This window comes from Ailuropoda melanoleuca, chromosome 6 (genome assembly GCF_002007445.2).
Source record: "Ailuropoda melanoleuca isolate Jingjing chromosome 6, ASM200744v2, whole genome shotgun sequence".
NCBI lineage: Eukaryota > Metazoa > Chordata > Mammalia > Carnivora > Ursidae > Ailuropoda > Ailuropoda melanoleuca.
The window spans coordinates 122,368,936-122,380,961 of NC_048223.1; the positions used below are offsets into that span (position 1 = coordinate 122,368,936).

The 12,026-nt window shown below is 54.8% G+C and overlaps 1 protein-coding gene across 1 annotated transcript in view; it reads left to right on the forward strand.

The window, feature by feature from the left end:
• LHPP (phospholysine phosphohistidine inorganic pyrophosphate phosphatase) overlaps positions 1 to 12,026 on the forward strand; it is a 137,919-nt gene that overhangs the window by 58,771 nt on the left and 67,122 nt on the right. Inside the window, exon 6 of the mRNA XM_034663402.1 lies at positions 962 to 1,053. Coding sequence (XP_034519293.1) covers positions 962 to 1,053 — 92 coding nt within the window. The remainder of the gene's footprint in view (positions 1 to 961; positions 1,054 to 12,026) is intronic.

Here is a 12,026-nt window from a genome sequence, read left to right on the forward strand (position 1 = left end):
TGATTCTTTCCCTGGCCTCGGGTGGTTTCCTCACTCACGTGTGCCGATCAGCAGTCTGTAGAATGCTGCCTCATTCAGAGGGACCCTCTGCAGATCTGCGCCCTTCCTCTCACTCCAGGTCACCCCCTCCTCTCTGATACTTCGTCCTGGGAACTTCAGCTGCCTCGGTCTCCCAGCTCCTAGCTCTGTCCCTCAATTCCAGGACTGTGCCAGGCTCCGTGTGGTTCTCCCTCCCTGCACCCACAGTCTGAAGGCACTTCGAGGGGCTCACCTCATCTGTTTCCTGTGTCCCAAACCATTGCCCTTCACTGCTTGATGTCCAGTGACTTGAAAACTGTTGTTTCCTATAGATTGTCTGGTTTTCTAGTTATTTCAGGTAGGAGAGTATATCCCACGGGATGCTCTTTGAAATGACAGCCAGGCTGCAGGCATTTCCTGTGTGTGTGTGTGTGTGTGTGTGTGTGTGTGTGTGTATTTTTGTTTGCATGTTATTTTGGTTTTTATAGGTAATACCTTCATTATTGAAATCGAAGCCTCCTAAACTGTGAGCTACAAAGATTTGCCAGAAATTTAGTTTCCATAGAACTAGTGGTTGGCTCCTGGTTACAGAGCATTTAGCTGCAGGTAAAATCGAGCCTGAGTTCAATGGAGGCAAGACAGGGTCAGCCTCCTCACACATCCCTGTGGCACCGTATCACTTTGACACCTGCTGATTGATTTCACGTTGCCCACGTACGCACTGTTAGAGCCACTTGGCTCTTGGGTGGAGGGGGGAGTGTGTGTGCAGCTGGAGACATATTCAAGGTGGGTTGACTTTTAATCAATACGATGACAGTATTGCCTTGTTTAATTTGTATGATGGTGGTTTTAATTGGTGGCAGTTGATTATGTCAAAAAAGATGAAGGAGCACAGAATCAACTGTCCTGACATCACTTCTGAGCTCGTGTCCCTGCCCGGCAGGCCATCATGATTGGAGACGATATCGTGGGAGATGTCGGCGGTGCCCAGCGGTGTGGAATGAGAGCCCTGCAGGTGCGGACGGGAAAGTTCAGGTGAGTGCCCCGCACGTGGTCAAGTTCATCTGCCTGCCTTCCTCCATGGACTCCTGGGGTGTCCATGTTTTGTTTTGTTTAATTCCCCAAAATAAAGGGGGTTATTCTTTCCAAAAAGAACGGTATGTGGGCATCTGCTGACCTCTGTGTAACTGTCCCCTAAGGACGGGCCTTGCTGACCTTTCATCGCAGAGAGTGGTCAGGTAAAGCAGATTTTGATAAAGGGTCCAAGATTCGAAACTGGGATTTAAATCGGGTGGAGCGTGGAGACAAGAGAGCAAGGGCTCCCTCCCTCGGAGCTGGGAGACCGAATTTGGGCTGTGCTCCGTTGGGCAAGGTGGTCAGAGCCTTCCCTGCCCATGGAGCTTCCTGCTTGTGGGCATTTGGCTCCTCCTGGTCACCCTCCTTCTCCTTCTGCCGTGCCTTCTCTGTGTGTGGGAGACAGAGAACCTAGAGATGGCAGGTCCTTCCTGGGTCAGGGACCCCTTGGAACCAAACCTCGGTCTCCAGAGGAGTCTGTGTTTCTTTCCTGGGTCAGAAGTCCAGCCTAGTCTTGGGCAGGTCACCAATGGGCACATCTCAGGGGTCAGGTGCTTGTGGGCATGTGGAGGTGCCCTGTGGTATCGGGGTTTGGCTTGTTGAGGGTGTCTTAGACATTAGACCATTGTCTTGCCTTGTTCTAGAGGGTTTTGATTGTGGCTCTTCAGAGAAAGTACAATTTTGTGGATGCTGGCGAGACTTGGTTAAAACATGATTACCCAGGGGTACTTGGATCGGTGGCGGGGTTTGGGGGGAGAGGAAGGTTGCATCTGTCCTGAGTGATTGGCTTAATGGGGTCAGAGAAATGGGACATCTGGGTGGCTCAGTCGGTTGGGCATCCAACTCTTGGTTTCAGCTCAGGTCATGATCTCATGGGTCGTGAGATGGAGCCCTGTATTGGGCTCCCTGATCAGCGGGGAGTCTGCTTGAGATTCTCTCCATCTGCCCCTCCCCCTGGCCGCATTCATTCTCTTTCTCTAAAATAAATAAATAAATCTTTTAAAAAGACAGAAGACAAAAGAAAACAAAAAACCAGGTTCTGGGAAATGGATTAGAAGGTCCTAGTTACTGTGAGGCCCCTGTCCTGTGTGTGAGACCCAAGAGACCTGTGGGTTTGGGGTGGACACAAGATGAGTGAGGAAGGTTTGATGCACGTGGGGTCTGCAGCCTGAAAGTCCCTTGCAGCCATGTCCTGGACCCTCCCAGGGCACTAGAGGCTCTCTTCAAGCCTCTGGCACAGCTGAAATATTGGCCCTCAAAGGAAGGTTTTCTGGGTCCCCTTGGCTATGTCTGGCCTAAGGAAGTAAGGGAGACCCCACTCACAAACTCCTGAAACATTTCAAGAGAGTGGCCTGGGGCCCCAAGGTCCTTAATTCCACTGTTCCCCCAAAGGTCAGTGGTATAGGGGTCGCTGAGCGGTGGGGCTGGACACCCTCTGGCTGATGCCCTGTTGCATGGTGCTGCCCCCGTCCATGGTGCTGCTCCTGTCCTACCTCCCCGCGCCGGGGTTGGTGCTTCAGAGTCCTCCATGTGCCCGTCTTCCAGGGATATAAACCTCATCAACAGTTGGCCAGATCCTTCTAGGCTGCTCACTGTGTGTGGATGAACATATGGTATGTATGTTTATATATATATATACATATATACACACACACACACACCTTTACATATATATATGTGTGTGTGTATATATATATATGTATATATATATAATTTCTCCCCACGGAAATGGCATTATGTTGCTGTACAACTTGTTAGTTTCTCAGACAGTGTTTTGGGGCATCTTTCCATGACCATTCTTCATTATTTTAAGTGTCTCAGGAGATGCTACACATTAAGCACTGTTTGGTGCCTGGCGCCCAGCAGGCCTTCAGCAAAGGTGAGGTGATGCTGATGGCGTCGGTGATCCCGTCTCCCCTTGGGGTACAGCTGCCTGGCCTTGAGTGCGGAGGATGGGGCTTAGTCTGTCTTTCCTTGAGGGTGTTACAGTTTCGTGTCTTTTTATTTGTTTGTCGTAAGGACGTAAATCTGCCTTTGCTGGCATGCAGGGCGGGGTGAGAGGAGCTCTATTACAGGTAAGGCAGCAAATGAGCCATCCATCTAAGGAGGGGGCTGGGTTCTCTGCACACGAGAGCAGGTGGGGGACCTCTCTGCTGTTGGCCACTCTCCAGAGCTGTGCTGTTGAGTACCGTGGTCACGGGTGGCCTTGAACCGTGGCTGGTCTCAGTCGGATGTGCTGGAAGTACAAAATACAGTTTTCAAAGACTGTGTGGGAGAGAAAAAATGTGAAAAAGCTCGTTTGTAACGTTTTATACTGATTACATGCTCAGAGGCTGATATCTTATGCTAATTTCATCTGCTTATTTTTATTTTTGTCAACGTAGCTGCTAGAAAGTTCTTGCTTGCCTCCCTGGCTCACATCAGCGCCCAGTGCATTTCTGTGGGGCAGCGGGGCCCTGCACCTCCCCCTTTCCCCTGCAGATGGCACTCGCGACACACAGACCCCAATGGACAGCTGGAGAAACCATGTGCTCCGTGGGCCCCTGTTGGGCTGGGAAGCCACAGAGGCCTCCGTGGCAGCCTGCATGGGGACCACTTCGTGGTATTCTCTGTGGTTCTCCCGTGTGGGTCTGCTTCCCTCCAGAATGCAGTCGGGTCTTCCTGAGCTGACCTTTATCTAACTGGAGTTACTGCATGTTTCACGGAGCATAGCTGGTTCATCCTGGTGGCCCTGCGTCCTCCGTGCTGTGAACACACCCCACTCTTCCCCATCCCTGGCAGGGACACTTGGGTGGGTCCTGGTTTGGCCATTCTTTGAAGTGCTGCCAGGAATGTCTGATCCGTGTTTCCTGGGCACCTGGGCATGAGTGCTCGTAGGGTAGGTCTGCTGAAGATGGAATTGCTGCATCATGGGGAATGTGTATGGTCAACTTTACCAGGTAATGCCGGACTTCCAAATTGGTTGTGTGGGTCTGTGCTCTGCCTGAAGTGGGCAGGGCTCCACTTGCTTCCAGCATCTTCCCCACTTGGCTGTTTTGAAGGGGAGGTCTGTGTTCTTCCTAGCCTTAGGGGCCTCAGGGGCAGGGTCAGTACCCAGCAGTCCAGTCCACCTGGATGCTGGGGCCCCCCCGGGGGTTGGGGAGGGACCCACAGGGGCCTCGGGTGAGAAGGCATGGGAGAGGCAGAGATGGGCATGGGTGGTGAGATCAAAGGCTGCCAGGGTAGGAGAGGTGGGGGAGAGGGGCAGACATGCCCCTCTTGGCCCTGCCTTCTGGCTTTGCCTGGGTTGGGCTTCCTCCACACCTGCTCGGTTTACCAGCTCTTTGATTGCCTGGTGGTGGGGGGGGACAGTGTCTGGTCACTCATTTCAGCCCATGCATGCCCAGTAGGGGTGATGTTGCCCCCAAGGGGGCCAGAATTCCTATTAAGGGTGGAAAAACTTAGAAGTACCGTGGTTGGGAGCTTTCTGAAGGGCCATAGTACAGAAACAGGGTGGGGTGGTGGGCACTTTTTGTTTCTGCCTGTGCTGAGTGTGATCTTTGTGTTCCTTTGGGGTCACCCTCATCCACCCCCAGGTCCTCCAAAAGGCACAGGCCTGGGCATGGGACTCAGGCTTGGCCAGTCTGAAGCCTGCAGAGCTCCTGGCCACAGTTAATGGGATTGTGATCTGAGTTGGGCTGGTGAGTTAGCCCAGGATTTCCAGAACCCCTAGGAAAATGACTGGTGAAGCATAAGCTAAGAAGTTCTGGTGGCCATGTCTGGCACCCCAGAGAGAACCCTGATTGAGGGTGAAGTTGACAGTCAGGAAAGCAGAGTCTAGAGATGGGGAGGCAGAGATTCTGGTGACGTCATTGGAGCGTCTGGATCTAGCTGTGCCTGAAGCTGATCCCTCCTTTGGCCTTTTTGGTAAAGTGGCCGTTAAATTAAGATTTTTGTGAGCAACACAGCAAGGAGCACGGTGGTAGCTCAGCATCGGTCCATACAGCCTCTGAGGTCTCGCTGGCTGGATAGCCACGTGGGCTTCTTTGTGACGTATGCCCACTGGGGAGCCTGCCCCAGGGCTCCCCTGTCTTTACGTGCCGATGTCCCCATGCCGCCCTTTGCAAGGAGCAGAGAGACCTCCACAGAGGCCTTCAGCTCACGCCACTGCTGGCTTTCTCCCTGCTCTAGAAAGTGCTGGAAAGAACCTCATTTAACCTCAGAGGAAACTGCCCACAAAGGTGTGCCAAGCTGTCTCAACACAGAATGAGCTGCCTGGGGTGGGGGGCTCATCACTAGAGATGATGCTCAGAGGCTGGTGGACCTCCTTCAGGGGAGGCTGAAGAAGGGGCAGCAGCAACCAGAGGCGAGGGTGAAATGAAGCCTCAAACCCACCCTGAGGCTGCCAATGTGGAATCCGGTCTTTTCGGTGCCTCTGGTCCATGGGATGAGCCCCGGACGCTGGTCCTTTTTGCCCCTGACAGACACAGAGATTTCAGTGCCGCACTTCCCGTTCACGGAGCAGAAGCTGAGGCCCTGTCGTTTAAGCCTCAAATTCCACCTGCTCTGGGACCTCCTGCTCTAGGTGCTGGGCTGTCATCGCCAGACCTGGAGCCCGGCCGAGAGAACCGCAGGTAGAGATACAGGGAGGTGTAGAGACATGCGGGGAGCGAAGAGACTGGAAGGAAGGACATCGATTGTTACAGATGATTTAGTTAAGTGTCTTCTCAATATATTACGATGAGACTCCAAACAAGAGTTATTTTTTAAAGTACACTGGTGACCCCCACCCATAGGTTTGTGAATTTGGAAGATTCCAAAAAAGAAAACCACCTAAAAGTACAACTTCAGGGTCACCTGGGTGGCTTGTTCGGTTAAGTGTCTGACTCTTAATTTCGGCTTAATTTCGATCTCATGAGATCGAGCCCCACGTTGGGCTCCTCACTGAGTCTGCTTAGGATTCTCTCTCTCTCTCCCTCTGCCCCTCCTCCGCACCCCCTGCTTGTACTCGCTCATGCTCGCTCTCTCAAAAAAATAAAAACAATAAAAGTACAGCTTCTTTAGTTCATAAACAGAAACCAACCCAAGTACCCCAACACCCCCAAGCCTGCATGCAGCTCTACCCTGACCCCCGGTGCCCAGAAAGGACCCTTCCGCACTCACAAGACTAAATCACCAAAAATAGGTCTCTTCATAATGGAAGTTTCCCACCCCCCCAGGCTGGCTGACGGCTCACCTGGCTCCTTCTGCCTCCCCTTATGACGTGACACAGCCAAGGCACGTTGTGCATCCTTTGAGGTGTTTCATCCGGAAGGGATCAGGGTGAGGGATTCCCGTCTGTGTGGTGGTGAAACCAGTGCCTTCTCTGGGCCACCACACCTGCACAGCTGTCTGTGACCTCCCAGTGGCATTCCCTCCCACGGGCCCAGCTGGGCATGGCCTCATTTCACTCTACACACCAGTGCACACACACACACAGACACACACACTCACATTTTGACCTGTGGAAGAGTGGCCACGCAACGGTGGCATCCCAGCCTCCCCAGCACGGAGAGGGTGCTCGGGGCCCTTTTCTCTAGCGTTGCAGACTGTAGAGTCCAGAATGGGGTCGGGGGTTAGGTGTGTCGCCGGCACAGGGGCCTGAGCCAGCCCTAGCTGGAGAGGGGGCGTCAGAAAGCTGTCTCAGGCTCTCCTAGCTGAAGGGCCAAGCCAGCCCGGCTGTGTCATATGAGGCCAGTGCCCTGTGTCATCTAAGAGGGTTGGGGTCACCATGAAGACCCACTGCTCCCTGAGCAGGACCCCAGGGGAAGGTGCGGCCTGGCCTTCTCTGTGTTCTCCAGGTTTACCCCTGTTCTCTTTCTTCCTGTTCTCACACCCTGCCCATCCCGCCTGTGCTGGGCGGCGGCGTGCCACCTCCCAGATCTGGTAGGTCAGCTTTCATCTTCCCTTCCTCCCTGCACTGCCAGCTGCTGGGGCCGCTAGAGGGCGCCATGCTGCCGGGTCCGGGGAGGGGCCGGGTGCACACCCAACTCACGTGTGACATCCCTGTCCCACACACTCACACCCAGGTCCCACACTTACAACAGACTCACGCCCAGATTTTACACCCTCACGCATACATACCCAGGCCACACACGCTCACACATATCCACACCCAGGCTCCACACGCACACACCCAGGCTTGTCAGACAGCACACATGGGCCTGCTGGCACACCCACACACACTCCCGCCCAGCTCGCATGCTGGCCACACCCACTTGCAGCGGCTCTGTGTCTGTGCTGGGACTGGGACAGCAGGCCTGGGGGTCCTGCCCTGCCTCTGGGCCCTCGCCTTCCTCTGCTGCCCTCGCAGGTGCGGTCACCATGGCCTGGAAAACCTGGAGGTGCTGGGTCTCGGGGTTTTGCTGCCAGCTGCGGTGAGAGCCTCCTGGCAGCTGGCGCCCAGGATTTAAAGCAGGTGGAGCAGCCTTGCTCACATCAGCTTGCCAGCTCTCTTTCCCTTTTCCATCTGGGACCTTCTCAGGGGAGAGGAGCCTGAGACCCTCGAGTGCTGTGAGCATGGGGGCCTTTCAGCCTAACCTGCGAGCACAGTAGAGGCTGGGGATCTCCACCACAGGCCTCTATCCCCTCCAGTCCCTTCTGCTCCGTCCTACCTCCAGGCCTTTGTTCACACTGTGCCTGCCACCTGGCCACCACCCCTTCCTCGGCTCGCCTGAATCCTGCTGTCTATGAGGCCTTCCCCAAGGAGGAAATTCCCAGAGTCCTCCCACATGGAAGGGCCCTTAGGGGACCCCCTGGCTTCATATGGGGAGCTGAGAGGAGCAGAGGGACCGTCTCAAGGGCAGAGGTAACCCGTGGCCAGCAAAAGCCTGTGACGGATCCCACGCCAGGGCACTTTCTGCTGTTCCTCAAACACACCTCACCTCCAGGAGAATTATCTGGCACTCCCTGGACTTCCTACAGCCTTCTTAGTTTCCAAACCATTTTTGAGATTTCCAGAGTCGGAAAAAAATTGCATGTACCCCCCGCCATTCCAGACCTGGCCAGGCTTCACCCCTTGGTCCCTGATGTCCTTTGTAGCGAGGAGTGTCCAGTCTGGGGGCAGGCAGCCCCATGGGTCTGTCTCTAGACTGCTCCGTCGGTTTGGGGCACTTCACCAGCCTCACCTCAGCTCTCAGGACACCGACACTCTTCGGGGTTATAGGACATGTGCTTTACCTGACATTTCCTCATGATGTGACTTGGGTTATGCACTTTGGGCCAGAATGTCACAGAAGTGGTGCTGTGTGCTTCTTAGGGTGTCCTATCAGGAGGGGCGGGATGTCCATTTGCCCCAATATTGGTGGTGGTAATGTCGATTGATTAAGATGGCGACTGTCATAAAGTCATACAAACGTATGGGCTTTCTTCCCTTTGTGATTTATGACCATTTGTGGGGAGATATTTGGATATTTGGATACTGTGTGAAATCCCTCTCCTCACCCTGCTTCTATCCGTTGGCTTTCATGTCTGTTGCTGCTTCTTGAATTAACTATTTCTATGATGGTTGCCAAAGGCATTCCATCTTTTCATTCTTTCATTTGTTGTTGGCATTCTACTGTAAAGAAGAATGTTTTCTTCTCCCCGTTCATTTACTTAAACCAGTGTGGACATAAGGAATTCTATTTAATTCAATGGGTTATAATCTGTTACTGTCAGAATTTATTTTGAGGCTCACAGGGTCCCTGATGTGGCCAGTGGCAGCCCTTTCCAGCCAGCTGTGTGGCCTTTTGACACATCCCCACCATTCTCTGAGCCCTCCCTGAATTTTCTGGCACAAAAAGCTGTTTCACGTTCACAGTGTTCTGCCTTTTCCTCAGCCCTGGAGCTGGCCATTTCTCAAGGAGCCCTGGTTCCTTTTAGTGGAAAGTGATATTTAGATTCGAACCCCAGTTCACTGGACACTCTTCCCATGCCTCTGGGTATCACTGCTCTCTGACCCTCTCCATGGACAGAGGTGGGACACGTATGCGTGGGTATACACGTGTGTTCACACGTCCAACCACCAGAGTGTCTGTATCCGTGTCTGTCAAAGACAGCACATTCACCTCTGATTCCAGGCCAACACCACAGGCTTCAGCCCAGCCTTATGCCTTTGCAAATTTGTACCTTCCTTTTCCTACAGGGAGAAACCTGGTTTACATTATTCGCTCTCCATTTGCGTATTTGCTCAGTCCCCTTGAATATAGCCAGCCTGACCTTGCCGGGCTGCTGAGTGCCTGTTGCTTCCCTGCTGGATGCCATCCCACCCACTGCCCCAGAGCCTCCTGACAAGGGTGGGAGAGTGGCCCCCTTCCCACGCCAGGGTGCCTTGGGCTACCCTCCCACAAGGAAGGAGAAGACCCCAGACGTTGGCCACCTCATCTGCCTCCCTGCTCTTTCCCACCCTGCTTCTTGAGTGAAGGGATGGGTCTTTGCCAACTTTGCTTTCCCCACAATGCCTTGCACGTGGTGGGCGCTCTGTGTTTGTTCAACTGAGTGGGAGAGAGGCCCTTCGGCTTCCCAGCCACTTTCACGTTTGTGGCCCCCTTCCAGCCTCACGATAGGCAGAGAAAGTGCTGTTTTCTGGGGAAGGAGCTGACTCCCCCAGGGTCCCCCCACCCCCGGCTAGTATGGCGCTCCCGGGCATGTGTCCCAGCTGTCCCTGTGCCTGGATGAAAGCCTAGCCATGTTGCGTACGTGCTCGTGCTCGTGTGGGAGGAGGGACCCTTTCTTGCTGGCTCCCGGGCACTCACCAGAGCTCTGCTACTGTGGCTACTGGGGCTCTGCTCCCCGGACAGAGAGGAGCCCCAGGCTCACATCCTGGCTCTGCCACTTTCCAGCTGGAAGAGCACTGAGCCTCAGTTTTCTCATCTGTAAAATGGGGATTGGGGGGTATTCCTTTGTACCCTGAGCACCTTTGGTACAGGAGGAGCTCAATAAATACACAACCGCAGGAGAGAGGTCAGTGAAATGCCCTGTCTGCACCGCACAGCAGGGCCCGAGGCTGCCGGCCTGACCCTCCAGATGCCTGGGGCATTCCTGATGGTAGGCTCAGCAAGGCCCCCACTTCTGGGTAGAATCACAGGGGTCATGCACCAGGATAGTCATGGCACCACTTTGAAAATTCACCTCTGGAGACCATGACCGATTTCCAGAATGTTTTCACAGAATGGCTCCTGGCCTTCCCTTTGTGTAGGGGGAGGGTTGGCAGTGCTCAGGAGTTCATGTACTTGGGCGGGTGGAGGAAAAAATACAGTACAGCCATGCCGATTTCTCTTGCTGCCCATAGCCTTGTGGCCGGCAGGCAGAGCTTGGCATGGCTCACCACGGGGCCAGCCTCACCCCGAAGGAAGGATGCTTGATGGGAAAAGTTGGCTTTTCTTTAAAGAGGGTGCAGTTGGCTATATCCCAGCTCACTGTGTGGGGAGGAGCAGGTGGCTGCTCCCAGCCTCCCTCACCCCCACACAAGGAGATGGACCCCACTGTTGCCTCGGCTGCCTGCTCCTGCCACCCAGAGTGCATCCGAAAGGCAGCTCAGCTTTGCCCACGGCTCAGCAGCGTGTAGGGAGAAGAGTCCCCAGTCCAGTGCTGGGCACCGAATATGTGTCCGGGGGGTGAAGGCTGCTGGGGGCTCGAAGAGGACTGTGAGATGCAGCACACGCAGGGGGATGCGGTGTCTAGGACGAGCGTGGCGGCACAGGGCGTCACCTGGGCAGCAGGGGCCGTGTTTGTCCTGCTTCATGTCCTGCCCCTAGTGGGCTCAGGGCCGGACACACTGCAGGCTCTGAATGACAGAGTTCGGGGATTGGGGCTGAGGACAAGGGGGCCTGGGGTGGGAGCTTGGAGATGGTGGGCTGGCTAGAGAGAGCCCCTTGCTGTAGCAGGATTCCTTTAAAGGCCCCAGAGCGGGACTGAGAGGTGGTGGGCCGCAGAAGGCCCCGAGGCAGGATCACCCATGTTTCAGGGGCCCCTTCCAGGGCTAGCTGAGTGGCCACTGCTGGGGGATTTGCGTTGCTCTCTCCCCCCCCCCAGCCCCCCGCCCCCAAGCTGGGGAGCTCAGCACCTGGAGGAAGGCACCAGGTCGGCCTGGGTCTTCTCACCACTGCACTGTAGCTGATCGTTGAAACATGTCCTGTTTGTGGGATTGTAAGGAGAGCTGATGGCAGGGAGGGGGCAACACTGGCTTGTCAGAAGCTGCAGCAGCGTTGGGCAGGAGGCCCGCGTGGGTGCCTCTCAGCCTGACCAGCCCTGGCCCCGGCACAGGGGGGCCGGGGAAGGGCCTGGGCCCTGCGGCCCTGGGGCAGGGGCTGAAGTCTCTGGCATGTGACCCTGCATGGGCTAGTTGACCTCTCTGTGCTCCATCTGCATTTTACAGATGACGCTGCTGCTCTTGCAGGATGCTGGCAGGTACAGGTGAGCAGGGCAGGTACAGGTGAGCCTGCCGTGAGCCCTGTCTCCACCCTTCCTGGTGTCTGACTGGAGATCTCTCACGGTTTCTGGCTCGGGCTCCCCCAGGGCTGGGAAGAGCTCATTGATCCGGCTGTATACGTAGCCGTGAGGCCTTGGAAATACTTCCAAATACTTTCATGGAATCTGAGTGTTTTCTCATGGGCCCTGCTCTTTGGATCCTAGTGGGTAAGCACGCAGGTTCTGGGACCTGCTGCCTGGGTGTATGTGAATCCCAGCTCGGCTGTTTGGCCATGGGCTGGTTGCTTAACCTCTCTGGGTGTTAGCTTCCTTGCCATAGGTGGTGGAGTAATGTCTTCTTCCTAAGGTTGTTGGGAAACACGGATTGTGACAGCAGCAGACGTAGGACCTCCTGCTCCAGAGACTATTCCATTAGTTCATTTACTCTCAAAGCAACTCTATGGGATGGTTAACTATTATTATTTCTGAGAGGTTGAGTGCTCGCTTGGGGTCACAGACCTGACGAG